Source organism: Pyxicephalus adspersus, chromosome 9 (assembly GCF_032062135.1).
Source record: "Pyxicephalus adspersus chromosome 9, UCB_Pads_2.0, whole genome shotgun sequence".
NCBI classification, from domain to species: Eukaryota; Metazoa; Chordata; class Amphibia; order Anura; family Pyxicephalidae; genus Pyxicephalus; species Pyxicephalus adspersus.
Window position 1 is genome coordinate 34,024,677 of NC_092866.1, and position 15,029 is coordinate 34,039,705.

Genomic DNA, 15,029 nt, shown 5'->3' on the forward strand with positions numbered 1-15,029 from the left:
AATGCACCCACGTTTTAACTTTACCATTACATACAAACAGGGGTCCAAAAATGTAAGGCCTAGGTCAATACCAGTATTCCCCAGATACTAATTCCCCAATCTATTGCCAGTCTTCACCTATAACAGCCCCCGCTCAGTCTCGGGAGACTAGTTGCGTCTCCAAGCACTCGGTTGCCCCCAGGATGTGGTGCGCAAGGGATGGTGTCTGGAGATAGGCCAGCAGCCAACCCAGTGCCCATAAAGTACAGAGTACAGAGCCCACAAATGCAGAGATCAGAATGTCAGGAATTCCAAAAACAAGCCAAAGGTCAAAAACACAGGAAATCAGTCCATCCAGCGAAGTACAAAGGGAAAGGCACAAACAGAGTCGGGGTCACAAGCAGAGGTTGGTCCAGGCAGAGTTCAAGGGATAGTTAGGAACAGGCACAGGTCAGTAACAAAAATGCCCAAAAATCAATCTGCTGGGCAGGTAAAGCCCAGCAGACACGATAATAGGCACATCTGACTGGGAGAGGCTATACAGCCCCAGCAGCCAATGACAGCACGGGATTAACAGGAACCACTCTGCTAATCAGTTGCACACAGCTCCAATTCCCTTCAGCTGTGCAGCCTCCGTGCAGAGGATGCCGAGGCACTGATTCTGAAACCCAAGTGCTACCGCGAGCACAACCGCTGGAGGTAATAGGCTGTGCGCGCCCTCCTATGGTGAGGCATCCCCTGGTATCCTAAGTCCAGAGGGCGCCTCCTAACACTATGGCTAATAAAAAGTCAGAACATAACTCTGTTGTGTAAAAATTCCAGGCCTTTCTATCTACTTAAGGATGGTTATAAACCCTTTTCACTTGCGCCCAGGCTGGTAAAGCTTTCAAAGCTAAATAAAGCTCATTCTTTATTTTTGGAATGCAGATCTGGTTTTGGTAAGCCAACAAAACCAAGAATATATAGTTCTTCAACTGTCAAAAATAAACAAAAAAGAACTGGGGAAGAAGTCTATTGGTCTGCAATAAAGTGCAGGTGGAGGGGGAAAAAATGAGGGTTCCAGAATAGCCACTTAAAGATGATTTTACAGCATATATAATTGAAAAAATTTAAACATAAGTTGGTCAATGCTAATAAATTGAAACTAAAGATTGAGTACTCTCACAACTTTGCACAAAGTTAGATACATTTAGAACCAGTCCAAACTCAAATATAAAAACACAATATACAGGATCTTAAGTTAAAAGAGACCTCTATTAGGTACCAAAAATTGGGACTTCATGGGAATCGGTTCTAACCTTCTAGAATATTCAGCTCCAGGTACCTGCTTATATTTATGGATCCATCCTCATTGTTCTTTGGGATCCCCAAAGCCCAATGAGCAAACAAACTACAGCTACCTCATCATGTTTTTTCCTGCCTCTTACCACTGGCCATCAAGTACAATGTGCAAAACTTCAAAATGAAAGACAGATTGTAAAGAAAAGTAAGACAACCCCCAAAACAATTTTATAATATATTATTAGCAAAAAGATCAGATCTGAGCATGTAGGCCCCTAAAGCAGTGGTCGCCAACTGGTGGTCTGCGAGAAAATTTTGGTGGTCTGCGGCTCTGGCCGGTGCACCCCCGAGCGGGGTCAGGAGAAGGACCCCACTGGGGGGCCGCACAGGTCAGAGCTGCAGGCATGTCCCCAGTACAGTTCCCAGGCTCGGGGAAGTGGGCGGGCTGTGTCCCTGGACACAACCTGCCCACTCTCCTACTGCAGGCTCAGATTTGCGATGGGAGAGTGGGCAGGGTTATGTCATAATGACATCACTCTGGGGGAGGTTTCTCCCCCTTTGAGTGACACCCAGCTACCTGCACATGCGCGGTCAGGAGCCTGTGATTTTAGTGGTCCATGGGACCAAACAGGTTGGTGACCACTGCCTTAAAGGATGCCTCTAGGTTGGTAACTGGGGATAAAGAAAAAGCGGGTTTACTAATGTCACTGCCTTAAACAGTGCACAATGGCTCAAAACTGATATGATTCAGAAACAGATGGGCAAAATTAAGGTTGAGAAAGCACCAGGATCTGATGGATTACATCCACGTGTCCTCAAAGAGCTGAGCTCAGTTATTTCAAAAACATTATTTCTAATTTTTAGAGACTCTTTAATCACTGGGATGGTACCAATGGATTGGCGTAAGGCCAATGTGGTTCCTATCTTTAAAAAGGAAGCAAAGTCATTACCAGGTAACTACAGACTGGTTAGTTTAACGTCCATAGTTGGAAAAGTTCCAGAGAGTTTGATAAAAAACCACATGGAGGAGTTTCTGGTAGAAAATTATATTAGTGATAGTCAGCATGGCTTCACGAAAGACCAAAGGTGTCAAACAAATTTACTCTCTTTTTATGAGGAGGTAAGTAAACCGTTGGACAGTGAAATCGCAGTTGATATGGTGTACTTGGACTTTGCTAAAGCATTTGACACAGTACCCCACAGACAGGTAATATGCAAGTTAGAGTCAATAGGTTTAGAAAAGTCAAATCAGCAAATGGATGGAGAACTGTCTTAAAGACTGCATCCAGAGAGTAGTGATTAATTATTCATACTCTGGATATGATTCATACTTCTGGTCTAAGGTTATTAGTGGTATACCCCAGGGTTCATTGTTGGGACCCTTACTGTTTAACATCCTTTAATAATGATATAGAGTTTGGGATTAAAAGTACAATTTCTGTGTTTGGAGATGACACCAAACTATGTAATGGCATTAGGTCCATACAGGATGTCTATAATCTACAAGAAAACCTGGATGTACTGTTTGCTCGGGCAGCCAAGTGGCAAATGACATTTAATATAGATAAATGTAAAGTTATGCACTTGGGGGCTAACAACATGCATGCTTCATACTGTGTAGGGAGAATACATTTGGGGCGTCAGAAATGGAAAAGGATCTGGGGGTTCTGGTACATCATAGACCTAATAACAGCATGCAATGCTAAGCTGCAATATCTAAAGCCAGCAAAGTACTTTCCTGTATCAAAAGAGGAATAGACTGCAGAGATCAAGACATAATCCTGCCTCTGTACAAAGCATTTGTCGGACCATACCTGGAATATGCAGTCCAGTTTTGGGCACCAGTTCGCAAAAAGGAGATTGTGCAATTGGAGAGAGTGCAGAGAAGGGCAACAAAACTAACAAAAGGAACGGCGGAGCTTAGCTATGAGGAAGCTGAACTGAATCTATTCTCCCTTGAGAAGAGACGTTTAAGGGGGATATGTATAAGGGGGGACCTTGTATAAATATATAATGGTTCATATACAGAACTCTCTTCCCAATAATTCGCTTTGAGATCATTACAAAGAACAAGAGGGCACGCTTTGCGTCTGGAAGAAAAGAAGAAGTTTAAGCTCCAGATAAGGAAAGGTTTCTTCACTGTAAGGTCTTCACTGTAAGGTCACTGTAAGAAAATGTGTAAAAGGCTCCATCAGAAAGTAGTTTCTACTATAGATTTATTCAAGAAAAAGCTGGATGTTTTTCTAGAAGCACAGAATATAACTGGGTATTAAGGGTTTAAAGTAAAAATAACAGTGACCATTGATCCAGGGAACATCCGATTGCCTCATGGAATCAGGAAGGGTCTTTTTTTACGCTGTTGAAACAAATTAAACAAGGGTTTTTTTGCCTTCCTCTGGACCAACTATGTCCATAGGGTTTTATATCTGGGATATGTTTGTTTCCCCAGTGGTTGAACTTGATGGACTTATGTCTTTTTTCAACCTGACCTACTATGTGTAAGTATAAAGCTTTACTGGCAAAAAAGAATGAAAAGAAAGTAAACATGCAAAACAACAACCAGGAAGCCATAGTCACTATATTCATAAGCAGTTTGAGGGCCATTGTGCAAAATTTTTTTTCACATCTGAAGTGTTTTACTACCCATGCAAGTCCTGGGAAGATAAAAGCAGCTTAGAAAGTATCTCAAATGCAAAGTGGAATGCATTTGAGAAAAGACTGCATTTACCCATCTAGACAAGCTTTTAGAAGGTTAGAGCTTCCTTTAGGTTCCTATTGAGTAGTTATATTATTGGTCCTTCAACACTATGACTTTCCACCACCCTGACTGATATTTACTCACCTATCCAACAATTCCCTGCCGCTCCTTTGTCTTGGCTTAAATAACATAGGGACCACACTTTACATGTGCCTTGGCATGCAAGTATGACTTTAAAAGCATCTGCAAATCTTGGTGTCAAAAATCTACTGTTGGAACAGGATAAAAATCTTTTGTACCGACTAGTTAGAAAGTGGGCTGAGTGATTTTTGTATTGTTCTGTCCTGTCTTTGTGCACCTTACCTGTTGCTAAACCATAAACTTTGCCACTTTTAAACTAAAATGCATGTAAGCCCAGTCCGTGGTTCAGCACAGCAAAGGGTTAACTGTTGTGGAGTTGTAATGTATTAATTTAAGGTGTTGACCTATATTTTAGGGCTTGCAAAGGAAGCGCATTGTGTGTTATGGTTATCTGAAAATTAAGGTGAAAGGTAGGGATTAAAGCAGGTAAAAACTAAATTACTATCACATGCTGCCCTTCTTTAATTCATTATTAGCTACTCAGTTAAAACCCACAATTTATAAAATTTTAGCAACTCACAATTGGGTATGTTGATTCCAGCTGGGATGCCACTTCCACTGAATGTTACAACATCCAAAGAGGTAAAATCTGGACAGAGGAAAGTATCCTTTTCATAAGAAGATGGCCATGGAAGTGTTGCCACAAGACTCTCAGCTGTTGAGACAAGCTGGGCAAAGCGAGCACTCACTAATTTGTTAACTACTGCTACAAAGCCTGTGAACACAACAAAAAGTCTGTTACCAACGAGTTGGAAATAAATGAACTTTGCACAATATACCAAAACCCCTCCAAGATCAAAACATTTATCCAAAACGCTACACAGAAGGTTACTCCTGTTTCAAAATTATTGTACTGTCTAGAAGTTGTTGGAATTACATTAAACAAATCTGAACAGACATTAAACAAGATAAAATCAAGATATATAGACAATAAGTCCAGTCTATGGGCAATTTTATATGTTTCAGTAAGAACAAGCATTTGCATTCACCCCCTCTCACACTGTATTCATCACAATTGTGTCAGATCTTCAACAGCCCAAAGCTATCAAGTGTGTCCTCAAGTACCATATAATTACACAATAGTTCCAAAAACACCACATATTTTACAGGCAAGCTCACAAATGCAAAAGGTGGAATTGCTCATGTTCCAGAAATGCAAAATAATTAACCATGTGGATGTACATAAAACAGGAATTGTTTGACAGACAGGACAGTTTGAGAAGTACTACTCCAGCCAGATACATTGTATCCTAAGAAACAAGATTTATGATTTGAGATTTATGACTACTGGTGCCGTTTGTCATTTATATTGAATAAATCATTATGCATTCATTCTTTTACACAGTCATGTGTTGCAGTCCACTAAAGATGTAATTGTCCAGGTGTAAACAGGCAAACATTTTATGGCTAACAGTTCTAGCTTACAGAACCAAATACTATGCACTCAATTTTATTTATCACAATTTAAGAACAAAAAAAAAAACTATTTATTAAACAGTGAATATGACATTCCCTGAAACATTCCGATGGAGAAACAATTACTAACGTTAAAATACATTAAAGTGGAAGATTCTACATGTAGGAATGTTTTAGTAAATTCTCTGCTTTATAAATAGATTACTAAATGTTTTACTAAGCATTATGTTATTAAAGGAATTTCTGTAAACTCACCCTCAAACTCTCCACGGGAACCAAATGGATCTCTATAGCTCTCAATAAACCCAATGTAACTGAAAAGAAAAATGTACAGTGAAAACATTGTATTTTTTGAAAAATTAGACTGTAGGTTAGGTATTATTAATATTATTACTATTAATAAAAAGAATTTATTTATCACCAACATATTTTGCAGCGCTGTACATTAAATAGGGGTTGCAAATGACGAATACAGACAGTGACACAGGAGGAGAGGACCCTGCCCCTAAAAGCTTACAATCCAGGAGGTGGGGGAATTACCACACAATAGGAGGGGAGATATGTAGTGGTAGGAAGAAGTGACAGTTTTAAAAGACAGAAGATGGGTAGGCACGTGTGAAAAAATGGGTTTTGAGTGCTCTTTTAAAAAGTTTGGGCAGCTCTAGAAAAAGTCTTGGAGCCATGCGTGATGAGGTTATGAGTGAGGAAGTCTGTCTGTTGTAGGTCATCCGAGTAGCAAGGAAAGCGGCTGGGGGGGTATTTTTTTTTACCAAGTCAGAAAGGTAAGTGGGACAAGAACTGTGGAGGCATTTGAAGGCAAAGCACAGGAGCTTGAATTTCATTCTAAGGTGAAATGGAAGCCAATGAAGAGAACTGCAAAGAGATGCAGCAGAAGAAGAGCGGTGGGAAGGATGGATGAGTCTGGCTGCAGTGTTCATAATAAGATTGTAGATGAGAGAGTCGGGTTAGTGGATTACCAGAGAGGAGGACATTACAGTAGTTCAGACGAGAGATAAGAGTGTGTAAAAGGAATTTGGTGGTCCCTGGGGAGAGGTAAGGGCGGATTTTGAAGATGTTGTGTATTTTATTATTATTATTAGTAGTATTAAACCAGATTTATATAGCGCCAATATAATATTCAGGGGTAGAAAATGACAGGCAGTTACAAATAGTGACACAGGTGGAGAAGAGGACCCTGCCCCGAAGAGCTTACAATCTAGGAGTGTGAAAGTGACAGAACCTGGAAATGTTCTGAATATGGGGGGTAAATGGGAGCGCAGAATCAAAGGTGACGCCAAGACAATGTGTCTGAGGGGAGGAACGAAAAACAGTATGGTTAACAGTTAGGAATATGTCAAGAGGAGGTTTGGAATTTGAGGTGGGGGGGGGGGGGATGATGAGTTCTGTTTGATCCAGGTTGAGTTTCAGGAATCAGGTAAGACATCCATGATGAGATGGCTGGCAGGCAGCATGAGACCTTATCCAGGACTGAGGGAGACAAGTCAACAAGTCAGGGGTGGACAGATAGATTTGAGTGTCATCAGCATACAGATGGTACTGTAAGCAAAAGGAGGATATGAGACTACCGAGAGAAGAGGTATATGGAGAAAAAAAAGAACTGGTCCAAGGACTGAACCTTGAGGAACACCAACAGGGAGGAGAGTGGAAGAGGAAGAATTACCATTGAAAGAAACATGAAAGGAGCGGTCAGACAGATAGGAAGCAAACCCAGAGAGAGCAGTGTCACCGATACCAATGGAGCACATGATTTATATTAGAAAGGGGTGATCAACAGTGTCAAAAGCAGAGGAAGGATCAAGGTGAAGGAGGAGGGAAAAGTTGCCTTACGACTTGGCTCTGATGAGGTCATTGGCCACTTTAGTAGGGGGTGTTTCAGTGGAATGGGCAGCTCGAAAGCCAGACTGAAGAGCGTCAAGGAGAGAGCTGGTGCTCAGGTAATCGGTGAGTCTTTTGTAGACAAGATGCTCAGGAAGTTTGGAAACATATGGGAGAAGGGAGATAAGATGGTAGCTAGAAAGTGTGGAGGGGTCTAGTGAGGGTTTCTTCAGGATAGGAAGAATTATGGCATGTTTGAAAGAGGGGTAGATACCAATAGAAAGGAAGAGATTAAATAGTTCAGTTAGGGTGAAGGAATTGGCACAGAGTAGATCAGAGGGATTGGATGAAGCGGACAGGTGGCTGGATGGAGAAGATGAGAAAAGAGAGGAGACTTCATCCACAGTAAAAGGGCTGAGGGAGGTCAGTGATGATTTACAGGTGGAAGGAGTGATATGGTTGGAGTGGCCCGGTGAGCAGAGACCTCATGTCTGATTTTGTCAATTTTATATCTATATAAAATATCTCTCAAATCTAAGTAGGTGGAAATGTCTTGGGCATTGAAGGATGTTGTAGGGGGAGCCGGTGTGAGGTTTAGGAGGGAGGCAATTGATAAGAGGTTGAGTGGGTTCGAAACTTGAGCGGAAATGACAGCGACAGCAGAGAAATAAATTTTGCTTGGTGAAAGTGAGTTCAGTGTTAAAGTGTTGTAGTCTGGCTTTGTAGTCCATAAAGTCAGCACTGAGGCCAGATTTCCTCCACTTGCGCTCAGCTGCACGAACAGTCTTTTGTAGAAGCCTTTTGTTTGGTGTGACTGTTGTGCCAGGGTTGGGGGTTGCAGGATGGGGGTAGCGGGAGGTGGCAGAGGCAACTTTATCCAGAGGAAGAGAAAGATTGTGGTTGAACCCGAGAGGCAGCTTTATCCGGAGATGTGATTTTAAGGCAGTTTGAGGTTGTGGTCAGGGTTACAGATATCTCTCTGCCATAGGCCAAGTCCAGGATGTGGCAAAGGGGGGCAAGAGTTAAGATAGGTTGAAGGTGATAAGGTTGTGATCACAAAAAAAAAATGGCAAGTTGTCAAGGTGGGTGAGGTTGTAGAGTTTTGAAAATACCAGGCGATGTGTGTGGGGCCGTTTATGTTCTGTGTCCAAAAGGAGGAGGTAATGGAAAGCAGTTTGGCTGATTAATGATGGTTGGGCTCATCCACTGCAACATTAAAGTCACCTAGAATGAGGGTGGGCAGGTCATGGGAAAGAATGTGTGGGATCCAAGAGGCAAAGTTATCCAAAAGGGGGTAGACAACAGCAACAATGAGGGGTAAGGGGCTGAAAGAAATGATGGAGTGGACCTCAAAAGAGGTGAAAATGAGTGGGTGGGGTAGGAAGGACTCTGAAGGTACAGTTAGGTGACAGAATGAGACCCACACCACCCCCTACTATGTTGCCAGGTCTAGGGGTATGTGTACAGTGCAGGCCTCCATAGGAGAGAGCAGCAGAGGAAGAGTCTGAAGAAGAAAGCCAAGTTTCAGTGAGAGCCAGGAAGTTCAGGGATTTAGAAAGGAGAAGGTTGTGTATAGAAGTTAATTTATTGCCAACAGATCTGGCTTTCCACAGACTGCCAGCGAAAGGGGGTAAGAACTTATGGATAGGGTGAATGGGGATGAGATTAGGAGAAGGGTGTATCTTGCTCACAGTGTAGGGAAGAAATAGGCTGTGGGGGGACAACAGTTGGGTAAAATGTCGCCAAAAAGTAGCAGTAGAGAAAAAAAGGTGCAAGAGCACAGAGAAAGTAGGAGAGTGAAGGAGACAATGAGTTATCAGACTGGGGAGGAGAGGGAATAGTGCCAGCAAAAGAGTTCACAAATATGGTTTTGTATTTGCCTACATAGCGCGTTTAGGCAGAGTTCCAGACACACACACAGTCAAAATACATATATGGAAACTACTTCGACAATTATTTTGTATTTTTGGCCAACTAGTCCTGCAATTCAAACAACCCTTCCAGACAAAACAGCCAGGGTTTTGAGCTCATGATTTTGTGCAGGTAAGCATTAAGGCCACATTACCTCTCTTGCGCTAGCCTGTAATTGCCAAACTGCTGCTGTTCCCTCATTGTCCAGTTTGTTCTTACTGCTTTCCTTATCCTCTCAACAAGTTTCTCACCACAGGTACAAGCAGTGTACTCGACATTCTTTTTTCAGCCTTTCCTCTACTCTATTACTCTGAGGACTAGAGTAGATGTAAGTCTCTGATTCCATATTCAATTCAAATATTTAACTAATTGCGTTTAAAAGACATTTCCATGTGTTATTAAATCTAGTCAGTGGTTTTTTTTATATATACATATATGTCTAAAGATCTCCTTTATTTCTTTTTAGGATTATCTCAGCATGAATCTTTTACCACAAAGACTGGTCTTGGTTTGGCTTTTCTTTATCAATAACCTACACAAATACCTATACAAACAAGAGATTTTATTGTCTTTTCTTCCGGTTTACCAAAAATTGTAATGTGAAAACATTGTAGTTTAAGAGTTACCCTTTTGATTAACTTATTAAAAATGTAAGCGTTCTGGATAACTTATTAGTACCCCTTATTCAGGCTTTACAAATAATTAGTCTAACAGGATTTAAGTCATCCCAAATATGGAAAAAAAACAAGGAAGAAAGAGACTAAGAGCAAGGTTTTATGAGCACATACGTTCCATAACACATAGAAAAATCATAACTAACTGGATACCATGTACCAAGCACAACTATGACCATAATGTCCTTAAGTTCTTTGCTCTAGAACACATTCCACAGAGTTTGAGAGGAGGAGACCTGGACAGAAAACTCCTCCAAGTAGAATCAGAGTGGATTTTTAAACTTAAAGTAAACCACCCCGGGGTCTAATGATACTTTCATTTTTAAACCATTCCTTTAAAATTTACCCTACACTTCTATGAAGTCCAATTTCTTACTAACCTTATGGGCTGTGTATTTAATCCACATTACCCATAATTTCATGCCAAATATTTGATATTGATACTTACCAACACTGACATTATAATGTTATGCAACAATAGTAACAAACTATCCCCCTTGAGTCAAATAAAGGAAAATCGCCCCCTTTCCATGGTCTATTGATAAACAATAAGACACATGACCACCCTTAATAAACATAGCTAATGGAATAAAATAAGAAGGTGCAGCCATATAGATAATATACCAGCTATTTTCCCTACATTTGATATGACTGTACTGAGCCGAGAAAACTGATATTGATATCCTTTTTACTACCAATTGATGCACACCTATGGCATAGAATTGATAAACAGATGTCAGGTAAAAATGATTAAAAATGTATTTTGATGCACTGTCAATTAATAATCATTTAATAATCAATACTTGAGTATTTTATTGTTTTATGACATGTTGTGAAAAAAAAGAAGTTAAATAATTTGAATGTTAACTTATTTACTCACCTATCGACTCGATGTACATCTCTCGTATTAGGATCAGCGCTATTGCTGCTTGTTTTTGTTAACTTGTGGAACTTATGTTTTATTATAACATTGTTTCTATATTGTTTTTATTTCACAATCATATACTCTCACATAATTAGAGATTATGTATACTCCATATATACTGTTATACAATTGTACACTATGTATCACGCGTTTCAAACCCCCCCCCCCCCCGACCTGAATCTGCTTGCGGGGGACCAAGTGCCAGCACCCCCGGTACCATCACACTGTTGGTTTATATCATTTTGCCATCTGGGTTGTTTTTTGTTCCCCCGTATGAAGACAGTTCTGTGTGCTGTCATTTCACAACCCCAATGCCGCCGGCTTCAAGGCTTCGTAGCAGGCAGGTAGGGGTGAGCAAATCAGTGCACTAAGGGGCGGAACATTACCATGACAGGCATCTCGGGAAAAAAAAAAGTCAGCTCATTTACATGAGCAACACCCATGCAGGCGGACTTAATCCCTGGTCCTGCACATGCGCAATTGATTCGAGAGTACGTGACCTCTCATGGATATAAGGTGGAGCTGCAGATAGGCACAGCTGTTAGTCTGCCTATCTGCAGATCCCCTACAAAACTAAGCATTCTTGTACCATCAGATACAAGTAAGTGTATTTTGCCTTTATATATGAAATCTACTACAAATGAATTAATTTTTTTTAAATTCAATAAATTCAATAACTGATTAACGTAATAATCATCCTAATGGGACGCTGCATAACTGCAAATCTGCAATATCTTATTTGATTAGGCATTTCACCACCATATACAAGTAAGTGCACGAAGAATTTTTTTACACACTACTTTTTTCATCCAATGTTTATGAATTTATAAAATCTATGATAGACTATGTAATGATTATTTTACATTTAGGTCACAGAATGTAAAATCCTCTTTTGTTGAAAAGTCAATATACTAACCCAAGTAGGTGTCTTATCACCTATTAAGTATCACTTTCTCATTACCATTGGATATCAAACTAAACAGCCTTTCCATATGATCCTTCTTTTCATTACCTACAATCCATGGGTATTTTGCATACCCCTGAAGAAGCCCAAAAGGGAGAAACAGGTTGGGTTTTTATAACCGGCATTTATGACATTCATATACAATCTGCCATACTACACTCAACAACAGTAACAGTCATTGATAATCTTTGCTACTTCTGTCAGCCAGATAGACATCTGTCTAGACATTCTACCTCAAAATCCTGTAGGTGTTACTGGGATGAGGAAATGTAAATTGCGTTGTACAAGCTGTATTTTTGTGACACTTTAAATGTTGATTATGTTTGTAATAATCACTCCCTAAAGAATACACATCTATGTACTTTTAACCACAAAAAAAGCGTGCTCCTAGTCTTTCTTGCTTGGTTATTTGTATTATAATATTTAGGGTTTGGTCATTTAGATTATAAACAATTTTGAACTAATCAGGGTATATACCTATTCTTCCTATTACACAGCTCTTAGAGCTCAGTTTTCATATTTTCATCCCAAACATTTTTTTTATTAACTCAAGCTAGCCAATAAAGGATATCTCATGAACAGCACACTTTCTAAATTAATCAATGGATAACACAATACAAGACTCCACTGCTAATTTGTAATGTGACAAATTAATACATTCCAGAATGAAGATGCTAAAATAGATCATTTTATAATGTTTTCATTACAGTCCTTTCCATTAACACCCCTAGCGTTTTAATTCTGTCCGTATTTCTACGCGAAAAGCGTTACTTTTATTGCATGGAATATTTTTTTACATTGTAGGCCGATAATTCTTAGGCATAACTCACCAAAACATGTCCGATATTTAATAAATATAATAATAAACTTTAAATAAAGAAAAAACACAAAAATCTGTTTAAAAAAATTTAAAAATAGTGAAACGTAAAATAACTGTACAGTAACATGTGTAATATATATAAATAAAATATATTTGTATATATATTACCTAAAGATTTCTTTGTTTTGGACTCAATACAGCTATTTTGTATTGAATCCAATACAAAATTACTCTCTGGAGTCGCCAGCTGAAGATCAAAGAAAGAAGACGTGTTCCGAGGAGCTGCAGGGACCAGCAGGACCCTGTGGAAAGAATCAGGATTACCGCTTTTTGCATGGTAAATCCATCCCAAGTCACACTCGGAAATACCGCTAGGGGCGTTAATATCCTTTCTGTGTGTATTTTCAATGGAATGTGTAGTTTTGTAGAACATTTTAAAAAATATTTGTATTTGTTTATTTAAAGTATGAAACACCATTGCTGTGCTCTCCTTCATTGGAAAGTACAATGGTCATTGGCACATGATGTCGGGGGACCCCTGTACACATGCTAGCTTTTTGCTTAGGATGAGCATAACAGTTTTTCTCAGACGAAAACCATCTAGAATGTGTATGAGAAAATCCTAAATTATAGTGTTATCATGAGAGCAAGAGGTGAAAATCATTCAATGGGGACAAATGTTCTGATGACTAGTGTCATAGGTGGGAATTCCCTTCATTTAAGAGATTTCCTACCAATTCCTATTGGGTCTGCAAGACACAAAAATAAATATTACTTATACATACAATTTAAAATACAAAAACAAAATTGAATGATTTTCCTTCAGATTCCTACCTTTCAACAATTGGTCCTTTGTCCTGCACCCAGTGTTTGGACCCTTCCTTATGAGCTTGGATAGATCCTTCCTGAAAACTGCGCCCATATTCATCCAACATCTTCCTTTGATTATCATTTGAAGCATAACCCTAAATATTTTGAATATGGAGAGAAATGATAATCATAGAAGCTAAAGGACACTTTAAAGTATGTAGATGATTATGTAGCAATAGGTGTCCAGGATTTGCGGGAACAAATGGACCATAGTGCTAGCCTAGCCATATGCAGTCAGGTGTATTTTTTTTTTTGCAATTAATAACACGTCAACAAAAATAGTTTTGATAATCAGAAACCACAGCAAACTGTTCTAAATCAGTTTTTCGAGCAGATTTCAGATTGGTTATTAGTTTTTCCCTAATACGTACAGTTATGAATACTGATATAGTTAACATTGTACGTGCATGTATTTTGTACTAAAACGTAAGCACCATTGAAATGAATGGTAATACATCTTCAGTGTGAAGTAAAATAAGGCACACTGTGGTATAAATCTACTAAACAGTGTCAGTCAGGTACCATTGTTTCTTCAGAAATGCTTAGAGTATGATTTTCTTGAGTACTTTGTCTGGATTGCCGCGGAACGGCATCCAGCAGTAGTCAGCCATCATACTTTCATTCCAGAAACCTTGGTAGCAGTGCTCTATTAACTAAATGTCCTGGTGAAAACATTCTCCTTGTCCGTCATTTACCATACCAAGATTTTCCGGAAGAAATCTAGATGCGAGTGCAAGAAACGTTTTTTTAATGACATGCGACAATCCAGTTTTTGGTATGAATCAAGTAGATTCTGAACCCCTTCCTTGTATGCAGGAGAGTTATGGTTGCCCAGGAAATTTTCACACAGCCACTTGAATGCATCCCAAGCTTCTAGCTTAGCTGCTGGGAGAGGTTGTTTGAAAACATCATCCTGCAAAACGAGACTTAATTTGTGGTCCTATAAATATCGCTTTCTTCATTTTTCCAGTGTTTTATTTACCCATGGCCTTTACAAGGTTCTTCATCAAGCCTAACTTGATATGAAGAGGTGGCAGAAATATTTTGTGTGGATCAACCAGAGGCAAAAACTTGACACTGCTTGTTCCAGGCATATAGGTATCTCTTGGTAGCCAATCACCCTTGACAAAATTGACTCCCGTAGATCGGCTGTCCCACAGGCTTGGAAACAGCAATATTTTGTAAATCCTCCTTGTATTCCCCTTAACAAGCCAATGACCTTTAGATCCCCACAGATGTTCCACTGGTGTGTTTTATACTGGATTGCTTTAAGTAGTAAATTCATCTTGTCATAGGTCTCCTTTAAGTTAACGGAATGGGCAATTGGTAAACTTGGTTTGGAATTACCATTATGCAGTAAGACTGCTTTCAAGCTTCTTTTAGAGGAATCAATGAAGATACGCCATTCAAATGGAACATGCATTTGTGACAAAGGAGTGCATTTATATAATGACCGTAGAACAGTGAGCCATCACTAGTGAAAAACGTTGTCAAGGTATAATTTCGTTTTCTGT

At 39.5% G+C, this 15,029-nt stretch overlaps 1 protein-coding gene across 6 annotated transcripts in view; it reads right to left on the reverse strand.

Annotated features, from left to right (window-relative positions):
- The window catches only part of DPP3 (dipeptidyl peptidase 3), a 98,996-nt gene that overhangs the window by 59,059 nt on the left and 24,908 nt on the right, over positions 1–15,029 (reverse strand). For all 6 annotated transcript variants that reach the window (XR_011922100.1, XM_072421329.1, XM_072421330.1 and 3 more), the window contains 3 exons: positions 13,480–13,610; positions 5,771–5,829; positions 4,620–4,814 (listed from right to left, as the gene is read on the reverse strand). Coding sequence is in view for 5 of the 6 variants with exons in the window: in XM_072421329.1 (XP_072277430.1) it covers positions 4,620–4,814; positions 5,771–5,829; positions 13,480–13,610 (385 nt within the window). In the remaining variant the exon portion in view is untranslated. The remainder of the gene's footprint in view (positions 1–4,619; positions 4,815–5,770; positions 5,830–13,479; positions 13,611–15,029) is intronic.